At 43.1% G+C, this 20993-nt stretch overlaps 1 protein-coding gene across 30 annotated transcripts in view; it reads left to right on the top strand.

The window, feature by feature from the left end:
* Positions 1-20993, top strand: part of DLG2 (discs large MAGUK scaffold protein 2) — a 1136581-nt gene that overhangs the window by 1096947 nt on the left and 18641 nt on the right. For 28 of the 30 annotated variants that reach the window (XM_087895794.1, XM_087895787.1, XM_087895798.1 and 25 more), the window contains 3 exons: positions 16828-16878; positions 18480-18581; positions 19687-19859. In XM_087895794.1, coding sequence (XP_087751920.1) covers positions 16828-16878; positions 18480-18581; positions 19687-19859 — 326 coding nt within the window. Of the gene's footprint in view, positions 1-10285; positions 10328-16827; positions 16879-18479; positions 18582-19686; positions 19860-20993 lie in introns of all 30 variants that reach the window. The other 2 variants (XM_087895810.1, XM_087895786.1) reach the window with 1 other exon arrangement.

Raw genomic sequence — 20993 nt, 5'->3', positions numbered from 1 at the left:
GCATCAAGGTGGCACTTCATCTTAAATTCCTCAGGTTTCGTTTCAGATTAAAGAGTTGGAGACGGTTAATGTCCTTTGTTCTCAACTTTCATCTTCATTCTTCTTTCCATCACCTTAAAAGAAACATTTTTTTATTAATAATTTTAGCAGATTGTGATTTGGAGACAGTTAGAAGATAGAATAACAGAATTGGAAGGACATTGGAGGTCTTCTAGTCCAACCCCCTGCTTAGGCAGGAAAGCCTACACCACTTTCAGACAAATGGTTTGTTTTTTTGTTTTTTAATTTGATTTATATGCTGCCCTTCTCCGGAGACTCAGGGCGGCTTACAATGCATTAAGCAATAGCCTTCATACTTTTCTATATTTGTACAAAGACAGCTTATTGCCCCCACAAACTGGGTCCTCAATTTACCTACCTTAGAAAGGATGGAAGACTGAGTCAACCTTGAGCCTGGTGAGGTTCGAACTTACAGTAATTGCAGACAGCTGGTGTTAATCACCATGCTATCAGTCTACTGAGTCTGCTGAGCCACCAGGCTCAATATCCAACATCCCAACATCCTCTTAAAACTTCCGGTGTTGGAGCACCCACAACTTCTGGAGGCCAGTTGTTCTGCTGATTAATTGTTCTAACTGTCAGGAAATTTCTCCTTAGTTCTAAGTTGCTTCTCTCTTTGATCAGTTTCCACCCATTGCTTCTTGTCTTGCCCTCAGGTGCTTTGGAGAATAGCTTGACTCCCTCTTCTTTGGGGCAGCCCCTGAGATATTGGAACACTGCTATCATGTCTCCCCTACTCCCTCTTTTCATTAAACTAGACATACCCAGTTCCTGCAACTGTTCTTCATATGCTTTTAGCCTCCAATCCCCTCATCATCTTTGTTGCTCTTCTCGGCACTCTTTCTAGAGACTCCACATCTTTTTAACATTGTGGCGACATCGTGGCAATTTCATGTTCTTTGTAGCAGAAGTCAGATCTGAAAACGTTCCCCTTAGGGCTGAAAATGTTTCATGTTAAGTGAATCAAACTTCCACCTCCAACAAAGAGAGATTACAAAGTTATAAAGCTAGTCAAATCCTAGGCAGAAAAATATATTCAAGTTCTTAGGGCATTTTCCTTGCATCTGAGCATTGTTGTTAGTTGCGAAGTCGTGTCCGACCCATCGCAACCCCATGGACAATGTTCCTCCAGGCCTTCCTGTCCTCTACCATCCTCTGGAGTTCATTTAAGTTCATGCCTACTGCTTCAGTGACTCCATCCAGCCACCTCGTTCTCTGTCGTCCCCTCCTTCTTTTGCCCTCAATTGTTCCCAGCATTAGGCTCTTCTCCAGTGAGTCCTTCCTTCTCGTTAGGTGGTCAAAGGATTTGAGTTTCCTCTTCAGGATCTGGCCTTCTAAAGAGCTGTCAAGGTTGATCTCCTCTAGGACCGACTGGTTTGATCACCTTGCAGTCCAAGGGACTCGCAGGAGTCTTCTCCAGCACCAGAGTTCAAAGGCCTCCATTCTTTGACGTTCAGCCTTCCTTATGGTCCAACTTTCATAGCCAGACATTGCAACTGGGAAAACCATAGCCTTGTCTATACACACTGCATCTGAGCCTAGGATACCACAATTACTCTGGATGTTGGTTAGTTAAATCCTTTAAAGAATCTTTAGATAAATCAGTTCAGAAATACATTAGGTAGTTCTTGGCAAGAAATCTTTGCTTCTAGATTACTGATTTTCAAACTGTGCCTTAGTTCAAGACGAGTTCAGGCAAAAACAAACTCTCTTGTCAGTAGCAATTTCACGTTGTTGCAAAAGTGCAACCGGGGATAAATGTGGACCATATTTAAAGGAAGCTTCTCAAAAGTGGCTACTTTGCAAATCTCTTAGAACACAGTGGATGTCATTCCCATCCATCACAGCATCGCTGGAGGGGCAGGACAAGAGCTGCAACCTTACAGAGCTGAAGGATATCTCATCCAGCATGACAGTTTCATTCAACATCTGTTTTAAATTCTGAAGAAACAATGCCCTCTAGAACAGGGGTCTCCAACCTTGGCAACTTTAAGATGTGTGGACTTCAACTCCCAGAGTTCCTCAGCCAGCTGTGTGGTTTCGCCAGTGCAGTATAAAGTGGTGCTACAACTTCACAAGATCTTGAAACTATCGCTCTGCTCTTGTGAGGTTCCTTCACCTTCTTTTCTTTAGGCTTCTGTATCCTTCTATATTAGTGAATTTCCCTTAAACTCGAACAAATCTGCAATATAAGAGTCCCCCCTGGATGTTACAGTATGTTCTGCCCCAGCTACGGACCCCAAAGAACACAGCACACACGAAGTTTGTACAAAACTTAAATTTACTAAAATAACTCAGTCTTTTTCAAACAAAGGCTGTTAATAAACTTCCTTAACAGCCTACAAGAAAACAAAGATAAAGTAATCACACTCTTACTAAGGTTGGCAGAAAGCCCAGAAGCAATTTGCAGAGATCCAGATGCGAAGGAGAATGAACTAAAGTTGTTCCCTACAAATTGCTTCAGTCGGCGTTCCTCCTTAAATAGGCTAAGGGAGTGGCCAATTAGCCCCAAGCTTTACTCTCGAGGAGACCTCCTCCTGAGAAGCCACTCCTGCCTTTTGGCAGCTCTGCGCACCCGTGTATCGAGAAGAGGCTCCTCCTTTTCATCCTCTTCACTTGAAGGAGCTTCTGGAGGTTCTGAAGGCCCTGGCTGAATCCCTGCCTCTGGCACCACATCTTCTTCAGCCTCCTCATTGTCCGACTCGAGCGCCAGCTGCACAGGCTGCTGGCGCAGCACCACACCAGCCTCCTCGCTGTCAGAATCAACTACAATCTGCACAGGCCGCTGATGGGCCACAACATAATAACAGTAAAAGAGTTGGAAGGGACCTTAGAGGTCTTCTAATCCAACCCCCTGCTCACACAGGAAACGTATACTATTACTAACAAATTACTATCCAGAATCTTTTTAAAAGCTCTCAGTGACGGGGCAACCACAACATCCAAAGGCAATTTGTTCCACTGGTTGATCGTTCTCACGATATTCTCCTTCTAGGTTGCTTTTCTCCTTGATCAGTTTCCATCCATTGTTTCTTGTCCTGCCTCCAGATGCCTTGGACAATAGCTCTTCCTTGTGGCAGCCCTTCAAGTATTGAAATACTGCTATCCTGTCACCCCAGTTCTTCTTTTCATAGACTAGACATACCCAATTCCTGCAATCGTTCTTCGTATGTTATGGCTTCCAGGCCCTTTGTGACTTCTTCTTTGAACTCTTTCCAAAATCTCAACCTCTTTTTCTGTATTGGGGTGACCAGAACTGGATGCAGCGTTCTACGTTTGGTCTTATTAGGGCTTTACAAAACGGTACCAGAACTTCGTGCGATCTTCATTTTATCCCTCTGTTAATGCAACCTAGTATTGCATTTGGTTGTTGTTGTTTTGTTGTTGTTTTGAGTGGAGCGGTGGCCTAGAGGTGGAGCTCTCGTCTCACAATCAGGAGGCTGTGAGTTCGATCCTAGGTAGAGGCAGATATTTCTGTCTCTGGGCACACTGAGAATATATCTGCTGAAAATAATAATAATAATAATAATAATAATAATAATAATAATAATAATAATAATAATAATAATAATAATAAAAATAAAAATAAAAATTTATTTCTATACCGCCCTTCTCCCGAAGGACTCAGGGCGGTGTACAGCCAATTTAAAAACACAAGACACAACAATGATTAAAAATTAAAATAATTAAATAGATATAAATATAACTCTGCATTGGCGACAGGAAGGGCATCTGGCCAGTAAACATTCAGCTCCATTCAGTTGCTCAAACTCCACCCCGCAAGGAATTATAGGGCCATTAAAAGAAGACGAAGAAGAAGAAGATGATGATGATGATTGCATTGGCTTTTTAGGCTGTTCAGCCAGTCAACCAGTCAGCCATTTCCCATCATCGAGTCAACCACGACCTGTGTCTGCTATTCTACTCTATTTCTTCTACCAGAAAACATGTTGTGTTTTTGGCAATAGGCCTGCTCAGTCATTGCTGGGCTGCTTTGAGCATCCTCTCCCTCTAGAGTTCTTCCCATTAAAGATTTGACAAATTTCCAGCAGCTTTGGTGTTTCAAGCTTTCACTTTTTTACAAGGAATAGTATTTCAGTTGTAAGCATTGGCACTCGCCCTAAGCCGTGATCAGTTTTCCATCCAAGAATAGATGCCAAGCAGCCCAAGTAGAGCAATCCAGAATTAACCAGCTGTTACAGCTAACCAAAAATGGTACATAAACTGAATTCTTTCTTGATACTGATCTCAATATTCTAATGTAAGTCAGTGCCTTGGGACTGTCATTGCTTTTCAATAGCCATACCGGATAGGTAGAACAATGACAGTGAATCCTCGACTTACAATGATTCATTTAGTGACTATTTGAAGTTACAACGGCACTGAAAAAAGTGCTCATGGCCACTTTTCACTCTGGAGCATCCCCATGGTCACGTGATCAAAAATTCGGCACCCTTGGCACCTGACTCGTATTTATGACGGTTGGAGTGTGATCCCCTTCTAACTAGCAAAGTCAATGGGAAATCATCCCACTAGTCAGGTGATCAAAATTTGGACTCTTGGCAACTGGCATGTACTTTTACAGATTAACAGAGTTGGAAGGGACCTTGTAGGTCATCTAATCCAGAGGTCCCCAACCTTTCGGACCTCAGGGACCACTAAATTCATAATTTAAAATCCCGCAGACCACTAATATGATCTGCCTAATGACCAGCTGGGTGGGTGTGGCTAGGTGGTCATGTGACCGGGTGGGCGTGGCCAACTCAATGTCACTCACATCAAGGGGCACCTCAAAAGCCTCTGTGCGTCCCTCCCACCCACTCCTCTCTTGCCTGCCCGGGCTCCTTAGGGCCCCAACAGGAAGCAGTTGGGGAAAGAGAAAGAGTTGGCAAAACAGCTGGCTCAGTTCAAATTGGATCTGACCGAGAAGGAGACTCAGCAGAAGCACCTCACTGAGGACTAGGAGCATAGGCTTTCCAAGCAGAGGGAAGACCTGCGGGAGTGCAAGGCCAGGTGCCAGTGCCTGGAGGCTCAGCGGGCTGAGATGGTCAGCCGGTTCCAGGCCATGATGCAGTCCCACTGGAATGAGGCCCTCCGGCTCTTCGCCACCAGTGGCTCTTCCCTCCAGCCTTTGCCCAAAGCCCCACACCAGGAGGCTGAAGCAGACCCCAAGTCGGAATTTCTGCCCCCCTCTGACCCACACAAGAAGACCCCGAAGGGGGAGACTCTCTGCAGCAACACAAACGTTCATTGCACGTATCCATCCCAGGGGCCCTAGTATGAGGACCCCTGATTTAGTGCAATATTAAAAATGCAAATAATTTTTCTGCGGACCACCAAAATGTTCTCACGGACCACCAGTGGTCCACGGACCACCAGTTGGTGACCTCTGATCTAATCCAACCCCCTGCCCAAGCAGGAGACCCTACACCATTTCGGACAGATGGCAATCCAATCTCTTCTTTTTCTTTTCCCAGAACCCTCCCTCCCAACCCCCCCTCCCCCTCCCTGACTTCCCAGAGCAGAACACAAGGTATTTCTATTGACCTTTAACAATAAACTAAATTGCATAACCAATCATTAAACTAACACACCCTAAAAAAAAAATCTTAACCCCCCATATATAAAATCCTATTTCTTAAACATAAAGCTTCTAATATCACTTATATAGCGCTTATACAAATAAAAGAGATCATTCATAAGCTATTTGATATTTTTTGGTCTGATACTTATTTTGTATATAATCAATCCATCTTCTCCAGTCCTGTATATACCTTTCTTGTGTGTGATCCTTCAAATATGCTGAAATTTTAGCCATTTCAGCTAAATTAGTTACTTTCAATATCCAATCATCAATAGTAGGCAAAAAGTCCTTCTTCCAATGTTGTGCTACCAACAATCTTGCTGCTGTTATCAAGTTCAAAATCAATTTAGTCTCTGCAACTGTACAGTCCGTAGTTATACCCAGTAAGAACAACTGTGGAGTAAATTTCAGTCTCTTTTTAAGAATATTCTGCATCACCCACCAAATCTTTATCCAAAATGCTTTGATTTTTCTACAAGTCCACCATATATGATAATAAGTTGCATCATCACAGTCACATCTCCAACATTTAGCTTGCACATTAGGATACATACATGATAATTTTTTGGGATCTAAGTGCCATCTATAAAACATTTTATAAAAATTTTCTCTTAAATTTTGTGCTTGTGTAAATTTCACATTTCTAATCCAAATCTTTTCCCAAGTCTCCATCATTACTGGCTCTTGAAAATTTTCTAAAGTTGGGGGCAATCTAATCTGTTCTTGAAAGCCTCCAGTGATGAAGTTCCCACAACTTCTAAAGGCAACTTTTGTTCCATGGGTTGATTGTTCTCACTGTCACAAAATTTCTCCTTATTTCCAGGTTGAATCTCTCCTTGATCAGTTTCCATCCATTATTCCTCCTTCCTTCATGCGTTTTGGAAAATAGCTTGACCCCTTCCTCTCTGTGGCAGCCCCTCAGATATTGGAAGACTGCTAGCATGTCTCCCCTGCTCCTTCTCTTCATTAGACTAGCCATGCCTAGCTTTTCATATGTTTTAGCCTCCAGTCCCCTAATTAACCTGATTGCTCTTCCCTGCACTCTTTCTAGAGTCTCAACATCTTTTTTATAGTGTGGTGACCAAAACTGGATGCAATACTCTAGGTGTGCTCTTACTAAGGCTTTATAGAGTGGTATTGGTACCTCACTTGATCTTGATCGAATTCCTCTGTTTAGAAGTGGGCGTCACATAATTTAACAAACGGTTTGCCCAGAATCGAAAATGTGAGCGCATGCTGCATTAAAAATATGGCGATTGTATAGGATGGGATAGCTTCATTCATGTGCGCCTTGCACACATGCGTGCTGCATCAAAAACCCAGCGGTTTTAGCCTCCAGTCCCCTAATCCTCTTGGTTGCTCTTCTCTGCACTTTTTCTAGAGTCTCAACATCTTTTTTAGAGTGTGGTGACCAAACCTGGATGCAGTATTCTAGGTGTGGTCTTACTAAGGCTTTATAGAGTGGTATTACTACCTCACTTGATCAGCCGTATTTATAACAGCTGCAGTGTCCCGAGATCACTCTATCCCTTTTTGCGACCTCCTGATGAGCAAAGTCAATGGGAAAGACAGATTCACTTAACAACCGTGTTACTAACTTAACAACAGCAATGATCCACTTAACAACGGCGGCAAGAAAGGTCGTGAAACGGGGCAAAACTCTCTTAACAAATGTTTCGCTTAGCAAACGAAAATATTGGCCTCAATTGTGATAGTAAGTCAAGTATAGACAGCAACACAAACTTGCAAGGAAGGTCGAAAAATGGGGGGAAATTGGCTTAACAGCAATTTTGAGCTCGATTATGGTCTTAGATGCAGGGCTACCTGGGAGCCTACAGGACTAAATCAAAGATTGTTAGAACAAGAAAATCACTTGCACTTTCCAATTTAAACCTCAGTGGGACACCACCAGTGCTAAACCTGTTTCCACATGCCAGGTTTTTTATCTGACCACATACCTGGGAATTTAAAGTTGTTGGGATGGAAATATGTGAGATTTTAAAGAGTCATTTCCATCTGTAATTTATATAAGACTCTGTAAAAACATTTTCTGTTCTGCTAGCAGTCACCCTGGAAAATGTAATCTCTCTCTCTCTCTCTCTCTAGATAGATAGATAGATAGATAGATAGATAGATAGATAGATAGATAGATAGATAGATATAAAAGCCAAATACCACTCATTCATCACAAAATCTCCAGAAAGGTAAAGCCTACAAACTTGAAATTTGGCACGTACATTCCTCTTGGCTTCTAGGTGCTTGCTAAGAAAGGATTTTTCAAAGTGACCATCGGAGCATTAGTATTTCATATACAGTATTATATTCACATGCTCTGATGCTAAGGAGTTAGACGTTCTACTCCCCCTCCCCATCTGAAAAGAACTTTGTTCCAACTGTCAGTTGCCTTAGATTAACATACTCTGATGCAGTCTGTGATTCACCATGAAATATAACCCGTTTTAGGACCTCCCCAAACTTTTTCTGAATGAAGTGGGGAAGCTAAAGAAAAATTGTCCAACTATTGCAATGTCACTCTTCATGCAAAACTTTTGTATACAGGTAGGCCTTGACATCCAACTACAATAGAGCCCAACATTTATGTTACTAAGCAAGACAGCTGTTAAGTAAGTCATGCCTCGTTTTAAGTCCTTTCATGCCAAAGTTGTTAAGCGAATCATTGCATCTGTTAAGCTAATAACAGATTTGTCAAGTGAATCTGGCTTCCCCACTGACTTTGCTCGTCAGAAGGTCACAAAAGAGGATCACGTGATCGCGGGGACACTGTGACCGTCATAAATATGAGCCAGTTGCTGAGCATCGGAGTGAGCATGGGGATGCTGCAATGGTCGCAAGTGTGAAAAATGATCATAAGTCACTCTTTTCAGTGCCGTTGTAACTTTGAAGTCACAAACCATAATTTGAGGACTACCTATATATTGCATCATATCAAAGACCCACCTAGATAACAATACGACTTTGACCAGTCTTGCTACTTATAATAATAATAATTACAAGAACAGGACATGGCAGTACCTAGAGAATAGAAAAGAAAGAACTGGAGGAGACCACAAAATATAAAGACCTGCAAATAGAAGTAGAATGACTGTGGTAGAAGCAAGCTAAGGTAGTACCAATAATCATAGGCCCCTTGGGTCCACTCCCAAAACATCTGGCGCACCACTCGAATACCATCGGCATTGACAAATTTGCCATCGGTCAATTGCAAAAGGCAATTGTTCCTTTACTCGGAACAGCTTCCATCTTGCTATGACATCTGCATTACCATCAAACCTCCACATCTGCCTAACCCAAGCCCTTGGAAAGGACTCAGTGAGTAGACAAAAACATCTGGAGCACCACTTGAACAGCATCGGCATTGATAAATTTGCCAGCAGTCAATTGCAGAAGGCAGCTTTACTTGGAACAGCTTCTATCCTGCGACGATATCTGTAACTCCATCAAATAGCCAGATGTGCCCATCACAGTTCGTTGGTAAGGACTCAATGGGTCCTTACCAACACAAATGCCAAACCCAATTTGAACCTCTAGATGACTGTGCAACCAACAACAACAATAATAAAAAACACAAAATATCTCCACCCGTCCATCAAAACTACGCAATTGTGGATGAAACATGTAACAGTGATACACATTGTCATCGGGGCACTTGGTACCATGTCCAAGAATTTTACAAAATACATCAAGAAATTGCAGCTTCCTGCAATAACACCAGCGGGAAAAAAATGTGCTACTTGGAACACCGTACATTTTAAGAAGATACTTGGTTGATACCTAGAACGCTGGCAGCAACCCATATCAACCATCAGCGCCAGTCAATGATACCATTTGTGATACATTTTAAAATGTTCAGTTGACTGACTTTCACTTTTAATGAATAAAAGAGATAGTAATAATAACATAAGCAGCAGCCACAGTGGTTAAAGATGTCTTAGAAGGTAACAAATAAAAAAAAAAAAATAGTGATGGGTCAGAACAGATTTAATTGTCCTCCTCTAACTTTGCTCCTCCTGAGTCACCCCTTCTCACAATTCTTTCCCTAAGGGTAATTGTGCACGTACCTTCACAAAAGAGATAGATAGCCCCATACATCGCTGGCCAGTCCATGTACATCTCATCAGTGGTGGGATTCAGCCGGTTCGCACCACTTCGGGAGAACCGGTTGTTAACTTTCTGAGCAGTTTGGTGAACTGGTTGTTGGAAGAAATCATTAGGGCAGAGAACCGGTGGTTAAATTATTTGAATCCCACCACTGCATCTCATATATGAGTCATGTCACATGGCTGACGTTCCCCCCTTTGGTTTCTCATCGCCCTTCGAAAAACATTTGAGAAATGTTTGCGGAACGAAAGTCTTTGCAAAGACATTCCTGACGCTTTCTTTGGCGGCTGTATATTTGAGGTCCATCCCTGTGGCAATGCTGCCCTTTCTCGGCGTATCCACCGACGATAATGTCTTTGGCCTTCGTTAGTCAAGTTTCTCGGAAACTCTTTTGCTGACTTACCGCACCGTCGCTTTCCGATTCTCCCTTTTGCATGCCGATTGCATGACCGGGGTGATCGCTTGACATTCTTCTGCTGCTTGACTACCTCTCCTTTTTAATTTGCTGTCCTGTTCTTGCAGAACATCTCTCTTCTAATGCCAGCGATAGCGAAAGTAGCTACAGTAAGTTACGGCATTTCTTGGGTTCTTTTTTTTTTTTTTTTTACTTTGGCTTGCCTCGGAAGACTGGGTTTCTTTTCCTTTCTTTCTCCCTTCCACCCTCACCCCTGGGTTTTTCTTCTTTCATGTTTGCTTTTCAGATTTTAAAAAAGATTGTGCGACAGCGTCGAGAGGTGGATTATATGTAACGGGCTGCAAACACGTGTCACTTCTTACGTGCCTCTGACATGGACCTGGTTTCCTTTGACTCAAGGCGTTGCCAAAAATTAATGTAGTTTTAGAATTTGAGTCCAGCAGGTCAACGTCCAAACGTCGGAGTTTTTTTTTTTTTTTTTCAAGAAAACGGAGCAGACGCTTTCAATCCAAACACACGATTTGCAATGATTACTAGCAGGGAGTGAGGCTGTTTGAACAAAAAGTTCTGTAGGCCTTAATACATTGGCGAACCCAAAAAATTGTAGGAGGTAGCTTTCAAAATCACCTTCTTTGAAATGTTGAACATCATGGAGGGGTGAGATGCTAACCGGTTTGCTCCAATTTGGGCGAACCGGTTATCAGGTTTCGATGTCATCTCAAATAAATTGCACTCCCAAACAATTAATCTTTGCTGAAATATTCCATTTATTGAGTACGACAGATCTGGCCCCGACTTCATCGTAGCCGATATTAACCCTCTGACCCCCAAACCCTTCCCTTTCCGTTCCCCAATTCTCATCTTCTCATTGGCCATCTTCCAAGTCAGTCTCCCCAGCTTCTGACCTCACCCCACAGGAATGTTCCCCCCTCCCATCCTATCTCCTAGAGGATATTATCTACAGAGAAAATAAGTAGGTGAAAAGTCAAGCCTCATCTTTTTATGGCAGCATCAGAATGCTGACATCGGTAGTGATAAAAATTACCATTTCGGGCGAATCGGTAGTAAAAAAAATGCTTTAAAAAGTAAAAAAAAAAAGGTTCCGAAGATCACAGCTGTGCCACGTGATCATCGGAATCTTTTAAAAAACTTTTTTAAAGCATTTTTTTACTACCGGTTTGGGCGAATAGGTAGTAAAAAATGCTTTAAAAAGTAAAAAAAAAAAAAAAGTTGGCCAAGCCCACCCAGTCACATGATTCCCCCCCCCACCAAGCCATGCCCACCAAGTCACACCCACATAACCGGTAGCAAAAAAATTTGCATTTCACCACTGACATCATGTATGGTTAAGGCATTTGACTGAATAGAGTTGAACCCAAGTAAGCAAAGGTATGGAAAGTTATTTGTATCCTGCCTTTATTATTTTTGCAAATAACTCAAGATAGCAAACATATCACAACCCTTTCCTCCTTCCATTTGGCCCGTTTTCTGCTCTCCCCAGCCTCAAGAGCCTTTCTAGGAGCTGGGGGAGGGCGAAAACGGCCTTCCCTACCCCCTTGGAGGCCCTCCGGAGGCTGGAAACAACCTGTTTCCCTACTTCTGGTGGGCCCACAAGGCCTGAAAATCAGCTGGCCAGCGCATGCATGCGTGCCGGCGCTGAGCTCATGTGCCCACCGATACGGATACACGTGCCACCTGAGGCACGCGTGCCATAGATTCACCATCACGGCTGTATACAATAATTAAAATGTATTTCTGATGGGTAGAACAAGTTTGGGCACACCTACTCAGCTAAATGTGTTACTTAATATTCCACCTAGTTTTCTTTAAAAAAAAGGCCAAGCCATTTCCCGAGAGGAAGGAAGCACATTATTTTGCTATTTAAAAAAAGCAATGAATCTCCCAACACCTTAAAAAGGAGAAAATTGGATGCATTTGCCATCCTTTTGAAATGAACAAGAACTGCCCAACCTATTAACAGCATGCAAAAAAAAAAAAAAAAAAAGAGGACACAATTTGCTCTACTTCCAGTTCTTGTCTGTTGCTTGGTTTATTTTGCATTGAATGATATGCATAATACAGTTAACGCCAATTGCTCATTGGTTCCTGCCTCGGCTTTGCGTAATTGCTCTATTGGTCGCAATGGCGGGAAAAAAAACCACTATATAGCACACACAGCAACCAGAAATGTGGGGGTAGGTGCATGGGTCTGCATTTCAGATGAAAACAACACAGGTTCCTCTGTGTGGTTTTTGAAATGCTGTTTTTTTTTTTTTTTCTGCAGCTGATCTCACCAATTTCATAAGCTTTGGCTGGAATAGAATTTCCTTTGGCTGCAAATTTTGCTTACCGGTTGCATTTTTTTTTTTTTAATTTGATTTATATGCCGCCCTTCTCCGGAGACTCAGGGCGGCTTACAATGCGTTAAGCAATAGCCTTCATACTTTTGTATATTTATACAAAGTCAGCTTATTGCCCCCACAAACTGGGTCCTCATCTCACCTACCTTAGAAAGGATGGAAGGCTGAGTCAACCTTGAGCCTGGCGAGATTCGATCTTACTTTAATTGCAGATAGCTGGTCTTAAATTACAGAGCTCTGTCTGTTGAGCTATCCAGAGCATTTGATCCAATATTTGCCTTCTACAGCTGTTTATATTTCATTTTAAGTCAAGCTCTCTGGGTCATTTCATGGGGCCTTCAGACAGCAACATTATCGTGCATGAAAGGACTTATTTTTTTTTTAAAAAAAATTCAGACACACCAGTTCGGTCAGGACATGAAAAAGGCATCAAAAGGATTCCTTCTCTCAGATTATACAGGTAGTTCTCAACGTAACGACCACAATGGAGCCCAGCATTGCTGTTGTTAAGTGAGACAGTCGTTAAGAGAGTTTTGCCCCATTTTACGACTTTTCTTGCCATAGTTGTTAAGGGAATCACTGGAGTTGTTCAGTTAGCAAAACAGCTGTTAAGTCAATCTGGCTTCCCCATTGATTCTGCTGATCAGAAGGTTTTGTTTTGTTTTGTTTTAATTTGATTTATATGCCGCCCTTCTCCGGAGACTCAGGGCGGCTTACAATGCGTTAAGCAATAGCCTTCATACTTTTGTATATTTATACAAAGTCAGCTTATTGCCCCCACAAATTGGGTCCTCAATTTACCTACTTTAGAAAGGATGGAAGGCTGAGTCAACCTTGAGCCTGGGGAGATTCGAACTTACAGTAATTGCAGACAGCTGGTGTTAATCACAATGCTATCAGTCTGCTGAGCCACCAGGTTACAAAAGGGGATGGTATGACCCTGGGACACTGCAACAGTTGTAAATGTGAGTCAGTTGTCAAGCATCCAAATGTAAATCACATGACATATGGGGATGCTACAATGGTCATAGGTGTGAAAAACGGTCATAAGTCACTTGTCAACTTGCAAAGCATCCCTGGCCTGCTCTCGAGTTGCCATAGGCAAGGGGGATGGGGAAACAAACTCTGCAGCTGCGGCAAGGCAGCACGTCAAGTCAAAACAAAAGCACATTCCAACCGTATCTCTGTCAAGGCCATCTCCACTGTTACCTACAGTGGCCGGAGGGGAGTGATTTCTACAACCCGGGAAATTACATCTGAATTTTGGATGGCCTGTTTTACAACATCACCACTCACAACCGTGATGGGCAGGCTCCATTATGGTCGTACGTTGAGGACTACCTATACAGCTTATGAGGAGTTCTAAACCAACGTTTCTTCATCCTGTCCCATTCATGCTTAAGAGTCTCCCCCAGGTTCAAACCACGCTCCCCTCCCGCCCTTCCCCTTTTAATCTATCCAGCCAAACTATGGATTTCTTCCAGATGTTTCCTTCCAACATCTGTCATCCTGATTTAGGAATCAGAGCACAGACACGTCTAGGGAGATTCTCAGTCACCCAGATCATGGTTGTCCCAAAGATGTTTTTTTTTTTCAAGAGGCAAATGGACTTTCTGGTTTTTCTTTGAAGAGCTGAAGAAGTGTGGTATTCAGGAAACCAGCATTTACCTTATTAGGAATGAAAACAGAGGCTATGAACATGCAAGACAGGATTTTTATTATAACTTTGCAAAGTGACTTATTCTCACAGGAAGAGAAAGCAATTAAGCCTTCTTCTTACAGATCTTATATACAATTTTCAGGATACACAGGTCTGATACAACAGGATACAACAGGATGTAGGTACGTCCCTAGAGCCCAGTTTCAGGTCTTATATCACATATTTAGCACATGGTTTTGCCCCCTGGAAAATCATCACCTTTCCAGTAAAAATACCCCCACACAAAGATATGGCTTATGCTTGTGATATCATTATAGGCGTACTTTCCCTTATTAATGAGGGCACGTTGACCCAGAAGAAGATTTTCCTGCAAAACAAGCAGATTTTAAGAACATACATCAGCATTTAAGAACATACACAGGAATTACACAGTTTCTTCTCTCGTGTTCCTAAGTCTTATTATGTTCTCCTAGCAAAATTATATAATCAGGTTGTACAAGGTAAAATAAGGCACTTAAAATGGCGTAGCTCAGGTTATGCCTTTTTACAGGAATAATCCTTATTTCTCTCAAGAAGCTTCTCGGATGAGAAGTGAAACGTCTTCAAAGAAAAAGTAAAAAGCCCAGTTGCCTCTTGGGGGAAAAAAAGCACCTTTGGGAATCAGAGCACAAATCTTTATGCCAACTACCAGGCCATGTAAGAGCTTCAGAAGCAGAAGGATTCCTGCCTAACTTCTTCAACAAGGCCTGAGCAGTTTAACATTTCAAGAGTCCTTCAAGAATCACAGAACGACTCAACAAATTAACCCTTTGTTCTCTATTTCATTTCAGTGGGCGCAATAGAAGTGGGGAATCCTTCCTTGCCACAACTAAATAGCATCTCCAAAGTTGGGAATTATCTGCAAAGTCATTAAATCATAAGAGTTGGAAGGGGCCTTGGAGGTCTTCTAGTCCAACCAGAAGTGATGGCTAACCTTTTTATCGTCGCGTGCCAAAAGCGGGGGGAACAAGAGGAGTGTTGCGCGCGCATGCATGCCCACACCATAATTCAATGCCCACCCCCACACACATGTGCATGCTCCCCCCCCGCCAAGCTCCTCCCACTTTTGGCACATGACAGCAAAAAGGTTACCGGTAGGCCTGTTTTTTGCCCTCCCCAGGCTCCAGAGCCTTCCTTGGAGCCTGGGGAGGGCAAAAACAGCCTCCCCGCCTCCCCAGAGGCCGAAAACACCCTCCCAGAGTCTCTGCATGAGCCCTGTACTTACCTGGCATCCAAAACGGGCCACGTGGAAACTCCTGGGAGGGGAGGGGCAGCGTGCGTGGGGCCGGCCGAAAATTAGCTGGCTGGCGCGCGCATGCACACTGGAGCTGAGTTAGGGCAACAGCTTGCGTGCCCACAGATATGGCTCCACGTGCCATAGGTTCGCCATCACGGCCCTATACCATTCCAGACATATCCAATCTCTTCTTTAAAAAACCTCCAGTGTGAGCATTTCCAGAGTTGGGAACTATCTGCAAAGTCATCAAATCATAACAGAATAATGGAGTTGGAAGGGACCTTGGAGGTCTTCTTGTCTAACGCCCTGCTCAAGCAGAAAACCCTATACCATTTCAGGCAAACAGTTGTCCAATCTTTTCTTTAAAATCTCCAGTGTTGGAGCATCTCCAGATTTGGGAATTATCTGTAACTTGGAGCATCCACATCCTCCTTCCTTCTCAGTGCAGATTCATCTACTAAGTCAGTATTTTTCAACCTTCACGTCTTTAAGATGCGTGGACTTCAATTCCCCTGCCAGTGTTCTGACCTAGGCTCCCTCAACAAGAAGGAGGCAGGAATTGGTCCCGGCAAAACCTCTTTTATTTACACGACTGTGAATTACGTTCATTCACAGTCGGCAAGTTTTGTCCAGACAGTTTTTCAAAGGAATATTTCTCAACACACCTTATCTCGTTTGGCGAGTTGCCACGTAACTTGTTTCCAACTGCAGTACAAGGCCAAACTTGGCACAGAGTCACAGAATGAACTAATTGTTTCCTGCAAAAGCCCACTCCCTGTTCGCCCCTCTTTTATTTCTTGTGGGAGGGACCAATCACCTCCAAGGTGTGGCTTTACTCCCGAGTCGACCCTGCTTTCTGAGTTGTTGTTGTCTTCTGGCAGCTCTGCGCATGCACACACTAGGAACGGGTTCCAGCTTTTCCTCTGCCTTGCTGCTGTTTAACTCCCTCTCTGCCTCCGATGCAGAGCCCTCGTCCGAGCATTCCCCAGCCCCCAGGACTGGCCCATGTTCCTCCCCAACCTCCTCACTATCTGATTCTGCTGCCAGCTTCATTGGCTCCCGGCGGGCCACAACAGCCAGCATGCTGGGAGTTGAAGTTCACGCATCTTAAAAGTCATCAAGTTTGGGGAAAAACCCCACTGCTTTAGGTCATTTCTGAGGCCTGTGTATCTACCCTGTTTGCAATGATAAATCACAGGCTAACTTAAAACTTTAAGCCGAGGTAGATTGCTTGAAAGCGTTTAGGAGTAACTTGTACGTAAGCCTACTCAAGGAAGTAAATGTGATGTTAGGGAGCATTTTGGTAGCGCTGGGTCTCAATGCTGATTTTCTCTGTTTTTCTTCTCTCGTCAGGAGGCCAAGAGGACTGCATTCTCTCCTACGAACCTGTTACACGGCAGGAAAGTAAGCAAGCTTTGGTGTCTATGGAGATTCTCAACCATCTAGGTCATGGTTGTCCCAAAAGGTGCATTTTTCCAAAAAGCCATTGGATTTTCTGGGGTGTGTTTTTTTCCCTTGAAAACATTCCGCTTCTCATCCAAGAAGCAATTGAAGAACTGAAGAAGCTTCTTGGATGAGAAGTGAAACTTTTTCAAGGAGAAAAACACCACGAAAGTCCAGTTGCCTTTTGGAGAAGCACTTTTGGGACAAGCTCGGGTGTGCTCCTTAAGTCAGTTTGGTCTAAACCAGGGGTGAAATCCAGCAAGTTCTGACAGGTTCTGGAGAACCGGTAGCAGAAATTTGGAGCAGTTCGGAGAACCAGCAAACACCACCTCCGCCTGGCCCCAGAGTGGGGAGGGAATGGAGATTTTGCAGTATCCTTCCCCTGGAGTGGGGAGGGAATGGGGATTTTGCAGTATCCTTCCCCTGGAGTGGGGTGGGAATGGAGATTTTGCAATATCCTTCCCCCCAGGAGTAGAGAGGGAATGGGGATTTTGCAGTATCCTTCCCCTGCCACGCCCACCAAGCCATGCCCACCAAGCCACACCACACTCACCAAGCCACGCCTACAGAACCGGTAGTAAAAAAAATTTGATTTCACCACTGGTCTAAACTATACCTAGCTCGTTTTTACAGTAAAATCTTCGGCTGCTAATAGGGTTGCACAATTTTAATACTAATGTATGTATGTATGTATGTATGTATGTATGTATGTATGTATGTATATGTATATATCAAATTTATATTTGCTGATAAAGAAATAAAGGGAGACTAGTATAGATCTATTTCAAGCTATTTAGCTCTCATCAGCTAGCCATGCCCTTACTCGGACTTGAACTTGATCCGAGTAAGGTATGGCTAGCTGATGAGAGCTAAATAGCTTGAATTAGATCTATACTAGTCTCCCTTTAGAACATAACGAAAGAGGACATTTTAAAAAAAACTAATTTGTCCAATGTCCCTTATATTGTAAGACGGACCTTGCTGGATTTCATGATTGCCCAGTTCAGAATTGGTTTTTCAACCAAAAAAACCACCAACAACCCAGATTAATAGAAAAAATAATGACCATTACAGCTTCTGGAGAAGAATTCAACGCCGAAGTATTGCAACAAGCATTTTAAAGAGGCATGTTCAGTTGCATCTCATGGAAGTCCCTGTTTTGTTTTTAGGAAATATTATCTGCCCTTTGTTCCATTTATTAAATCAAAATGCATCAACCAAGTTGATTGCATGCAAATGATATCTCTCCAAGATTAAATTTTAGCAATAGCAATAGCACTTCGGCTTATATACTGCTCCATAGTGCTTTACGGCACTCTCTGAGTGGTTTACAGAGTCAGCCTACTGCCTCACCACTATCTGGGTCCTCGTTTTACCGACCTCAGAAGGATGGAAGGCTGAGGCAACCTTGAGCCGGTCAGGATCGAACTCCCTACTGTGGGCAGAATTTGCCTGCAATACTGCATTGTAACCACTGCGCCACCACAGTTCATTTCAAAACATCATCACCAGTGTCTGTTACAAAGCTACCTTAGCCAACTTCTTTTCTTTCTGCATTTCAGTTAATTACACCAGGCCGGTTATTATCCTTGGCCCAATGAAAGATCGGATAAATGATGATTTGATATCTGAGTTTCCTGACAAATTTGGCTCCTGCGTCCCACGTAAGTATTGTAGATCAGGAGACATCTCTGTAAATATTTCCTGGCTGGAATCAGGTGCAACATGCTAAGTTATGATCTGTGGTGGAATGTGGTCTGGATTCCCAGCAGGGAGGGACTGCATTCAGGAGGAGCAAGAGTTAGCGAAGTTGAGATAGTTTGTTGGGGAAAAAAAGGCCATAATGGCTCCTCCATAGAACTTCTCAAAATACAGATAGTCCTTGACTTACGACCACAACTGAGTTCAAAACTGTTGCTGACAAGACAGTTGTCAAGTCAGTTTTGTTCCATTTTACGACCTGTCTTGCAGAGTTGCTAAGTGAATGTTGTTAAGTTAGTAACCTCGTTGTTTACTGAATCTGGCTTCCCCATTGACCTTGCTGGTCAGAAGGTCACAAAAGGGGATCATCACATGACCTCAGGACATTGCAACCGTCATAAATATGAACCGGTTGCCAAGCGTCTGGATTTTGATCACATGACCGGGGGATGTTGCAATGGTCATAAGCATGAAAAACGGCCAGAAGTCACTTTTTTCCAGTGCCGTTGTAACTTTGAACTGTCACTAAATGAAAGCTTGTAAGTCCAGGACTGCTTGTATATCTTTAATAGTACCAATAATTGTTTTAGTTTGGCAAGATTCTGTCTACAGGTGAAAAAAAAACAATCAAGGAGAAACTGCTTAGAAGAAACTCAGTGTGTCTTTCTTGGTTTTGGGGGTGGGGGGCTGGCATTGTCCTCTCTCTGGAACTCTTATAAACTTAATAGTTGTGTTTATTTTATGCCAATGTGTCTCTTCGAAACCAGTAGGGCAATAGCCCTCGTCCTCTTTCGGACAGTAGTCTCATTATGAGAATGTCTTGGGCAGGCTTACAAAATGGTTGACCTGAAGGAAACAAAATGGCAGCCCAGCGTTAATCATAACGTACCTTTTTAGCAGAAGGTAAACAAGAGATGTTCCCACATCCCCTTAAAGAAACAAAATGGCTGCCCAATGTCAATCAGAACATACCCTTTTAGCAGGAAGTAAACTAGAGATGTTTTCAGAGGGTATTGGTTCATTTAGCAAACCTCTTTCATTATTATTATTTTTTTTGTTACTCTTAAGATACCACTCGACCGAAGCGCGATTATGAAGTGGACGGAAGAGATTACCACTTCGTCATCTCCAGAGAACAAATGGAAAAGGACATTCAAGAGCACAAATTCATCGAAGCTGGCCAGTATAACGATAATCTGTATGGAACAAGCGTGCAGTCCGTGCGATTTGTAGCCGAAAGGGTAAATGACCCAGATGGTACAAATGCAGAATGTACTATATATCATATTGAATTATATTAAATGCAATTGTAGATCTAGATTCTTTTCATTTGGGCACAGCTCAGAACCTGCTTACATAGAAAAGCATATGATTTCTGTCCGTATAATTCCTAATAAGAAGAGCAGTGGTAGCATGGTGGTTAGAATGCAGTACTGCAGGCTAATTCTGCTGACTGCCGGCTGCCAGCATTTTGGCAGTTCGAATCTCACCAGGCTCAAGGTTGTCTCAGCCACCCGTCCTTCTGAGGTCGATAAAATAAGGACCCAGTTGCCGATATTCTGACTCTGTAAACTGCTTAGAGAGGGCTGTAAAGCACTGTGAAGCGGTATATAAGTCTAGGGGTTGGAAAGAAGGAAGGAAGGAAGGACGGAAGGAAGGAAGGAAGGAAGGAAGGAAGGAAGGAAGGAAGGAAGGAAGGAAGGAAGGAAGGAGGGAGCCATGATGGCACAGTGGTTAGAATGCAGAATTGCAGGCTATTTCAACCCACTGCCAGGAGTTCAATCCTGACAGGCTCAAGGTTGACTCAGCCTTCCATCCTTCCGAGGTCAGTAAAATGAGGACCCAGATTGTTGGGGGCAATAGGCTGATTCTGTAAACCGCTTAGGGAGGGCTGTGAAAGCAATTTCCCCAAAAATACAACCCTGTCTTATATTTTTTGGAACCCTGAAATAAGCGCTTGGCCTTATTTTTGAGGAGATCTTATTATTTCGGGGCGCGTGGAGCAAGATGGGGCTCCTCTTGCCATCTTATCTGATTTCCAGCTCTGTCTCCCTAACCCTAATCAGAAGAAATGGCAGGGACCGGCTGGCATGCATTTAAATATTTTCAGGGAGGGCTTATTTTTGGGGAGGGCTTAATTTGGGGAGGGCTAACTTTAGCGCACGTGCTCAAAAGCCTGATTAGTCTTATTATCAAGGGATGTCTTATTTTCGGGAAAACAGGGTAGTATTGTTGCAGAAAATCAAAAGACTCAGACTTCAAGATCAAGAGAAGCTTTATTTTGGCCAAAGGTTCAGACAGAAAAGATAACCATCTACCATCTGAACAGCATTCTGATTAAGACACGCATTCTTATAGCAGCATTCTTCAAAAGC

This window comes from Pantherophis guttatus, chromosome 5 (genome assembly GCF_059756535.1).
Source record: "Pantherophis guttatus breed Tessera chromosome 5, ASM5975653v1, whole genome shotgun sequence".
Classification (NCBI taxonomy): Eukaryota; Metazoa; Chordata; class Lepidosauria; order Squamata; family Colubridae; genus Pantherophis; species Pantherophis guttatus.
Note: the sequence above shows the minus strand (reverse complement) of the source record. Positions and strands in the feature narration are given on the sequence as shown.